The sequence below is a fragment of the Apium graveolens genome, unplaced genomic scaffold, assembly GCF_009905375.1.
Source record: "Apium graveolens cultivar Ventura unplaced genomic scaffold, ASM990537v1 ctg6435, whole genome shotgun sequence".
Lineage (NCBI taxonomy): Eukaryota > Viridiplantae > Streptophyta > Magnoliopsida > Apiales > Apiaceae > Apium > Apium graveolens.
The window spans coordinates 42,226-44,659 of NW_027419478.1; the positions used below are offsets into that span (position 1 = coordinate 42,226).

At 30.0% G+C, this 2,434-nt stretch overlaps 1 protein-coding gene across 1 annotated transcript; it reads right to left on the bottom strand.

Annotated features, from left to right (window-relative positions):
- Positions 1–509: 509 nt before the first annotated feature.
- On the bottom strand, positions 510–1,111 carry LOC141703284 (F-box protein PP2-B15-like). Its single transcript, XM_074506841.1, has 2 exons — positions 1,041–1,111; positions 510–954 (listed from the first exon to the last, which is right to left on the bottom strand). Exons 1-2 carry the CDS (start codon positions 1,109–1,111, stop codon positions 510–512), a joined length of 516 nt encoding a protein of 171 aa, XP_074362942.1.
- Positions 1,112–2,434: the final 1,323 nt, after the last annotated feature.

Here is a 2,434-nt window from a genome sequence, read left to right on the forward strand (position 1 = left end):
CATCTTCAATGACTGCCTTCTTTAACTTTATATTTAGAATAATGAACAGTTTCACTTCAAATATGAAGTAATATCGTAGAGATAAAGCAGCCATCTTTATACTGAATATTAGAGAAGGCTGCAATATTAAATAATAAAATAACACATATCTCATGATGTGTATGGAGAAATTGGGTCCACTATATGTAATTAAATATATAATAACGTTTGAAGTAAATTTGAAGTCGTGATTGAAAACAAAATAGTGATTTAAAGTTAAAAAGGTAAAATATTACGAATGAGGTATTATAAAATAAATTTATGATTGAAGATAGCTTAGATAAAAAAAATTATATTCAGTTATGAGTGGACCTTAAAATTGGACACACCATAATACAAACAACCATGTCTTAAAACCCTTAAATTTTACATAAAGCATAATTCATCAACATCTTTCAAATAACAGATAATTCATATTACATAAGAAAAGTTTTTAAAGATAAAATATAGCATGCCAACAGATAAATTCATTAAACAACGGCCATGGGTTGTTTAGGCCTAAACTCGATACCTTGTACGATAAGGCCAGTCTTGAGTACATTTGTATCAGTTGACATAAATCGGGTCTCCACCTCATCATCATCATCTCTTGTACCAGTCTCAAACTCTCCTGTCTTAATCTCCATCCATTCGTCCTTCCTCCACCGACTAAGCTCTCCATTTCGTTGCTCAATATTGTGTGCAAATGTTCTTGGATCAGGATAAACTGTGCTAGCTTCATCATCAGGCACCTCCTCTCTTTCATTAACAAATCTAATGGATGTGTTTGCTGAATCAAGTCCGGAGGCATCCTCATATATTTTAAAGACAAGATATGTTTCATAAGTGGTGTGAGGAGACAACATTCCAATTTTCATTTTGCCACGAATATCAAGACACCGCCCTTTGTCAAGTACAGCAACCTCCTCTGAAAATCTGTTCACAAAATAATACATTGAGGCATGAATGCATGATACATGCCATGATATACGTGTAAATTAGTCAAAATGTTCGTGAGTTACTCGAACTCGGCTCGTAAAAAATTCCAATTCGGCTCAGAATTAATCAAGCCGAGCTCGAGCTCCAGCTCCATTTTTTTGAATTTGTAACTGAGCCGAGTTCGAGGTTCCGATTACTCGGTAAGGTTAGCGAGTCTTATCGAGTCTCTATTATTTTTATTTTTTTTATTATAAATATATATATATTTATATCAATATTTTTCTATTTTTATATATTATTTATTTGTTATCGAATCGAACTCGAGCCGAACGGATTATATTTCAAGTTTTTGTTAATATTTAGTGAAATAAATTCGAGTTTTCGAGCCGAACTTGAGCCTACCAAATTTTTTACGAGTCAAGTTTCGAACTTTAAATTAAAAGCTCAGTCGATCTGGAAGCTCGAGTCTAAAATATTTTAATCGAGTTCAAGCCGAGTCTAGGAGTGTTCGACTCGGCTCGGCTCGATTACACCCCAAATTTGGAGTTGTTACACACAGAATTATAGTTTTTTCTCAAAATTAGCTGAAATCTTATTTGATAAAATTTTAAAATCTGATCTTTAGAAAAGTGTTTTTGACCAAAAAATGTCGTACGAAATATGCTTTTGAAAAATAGAATCTTAGAGTTCTAATTTTACTATTAAATCTCAACTAAAACATTATTTTTCCATAATTACATCAAAATATGCGTATATCAAAAATAATACCAAACATTAAACATCAAATATGTGCATATTAAAAATATTATTAAAGATTTAATTTTATGAACAACACTTTTTTTATCAATGCTATAATTTTTAACGGTAATTGCCTAAAGAGATTTACATCTTTTATAAGATAATGTTATGTTACGTGACCTGCATTCACAAATGAAGACCGAGAATAGTTAAAATTGTTTAGATTTATCTTTAAATTGTTAGCTGGTTGGGTGTGATGGTGAGTTGAAGTTGTTGAAATAATTTATGGTAATAGATTAGGCTACATGTAATATAGACTTATTATTTGCATTTATTCAGGAAATAAATATGCATAATGCTATATTTATCTTTATTAGCAGTACCGTTTTACTATTTACTGTAATTTTTTTTATCCAAAAAAGTCAATATCTAAAGGGATTGTAAATTTCAACAAAAAGGTTTTGTCTCAAAAGCTCAAATTTTTGTTATTAAAATGTTATTATTATTAGATGAAAAGTGAAAATCTTGAAAAAATACCCTTCATAATATTGTTTTGCTACTTATTTTCAAAAAAAAGTATTACCTCATAATATATTTTATCAAAATATTAAGCAGAGTTTATAATAAATGCATAATTTAAAAGAAAATGGTATTCTTAGATGGGTGGGAACTCTAAACAACCTCTTAATTTGTCTTATCACCCTAACAACTAAAAAGACCAGCCTAAATGCTTCTTTTC

Coding starts and splice junctions, on each gene's coding strand:
- LOC141703284 (XM_074506841.1), bottom strand. CDS start 1,111: ATGGAGCTGGAGCTCGAGCTCGGCTTGATTAATTCTGAGCCGAATTGG. Junction 955..1,040: donor TTTTTACGAGCCGAGTTCGA/GTAACTCACGAA, acceptor TTTTGTGAACAG/ATTTTCAGAGGAGGTTGCTG.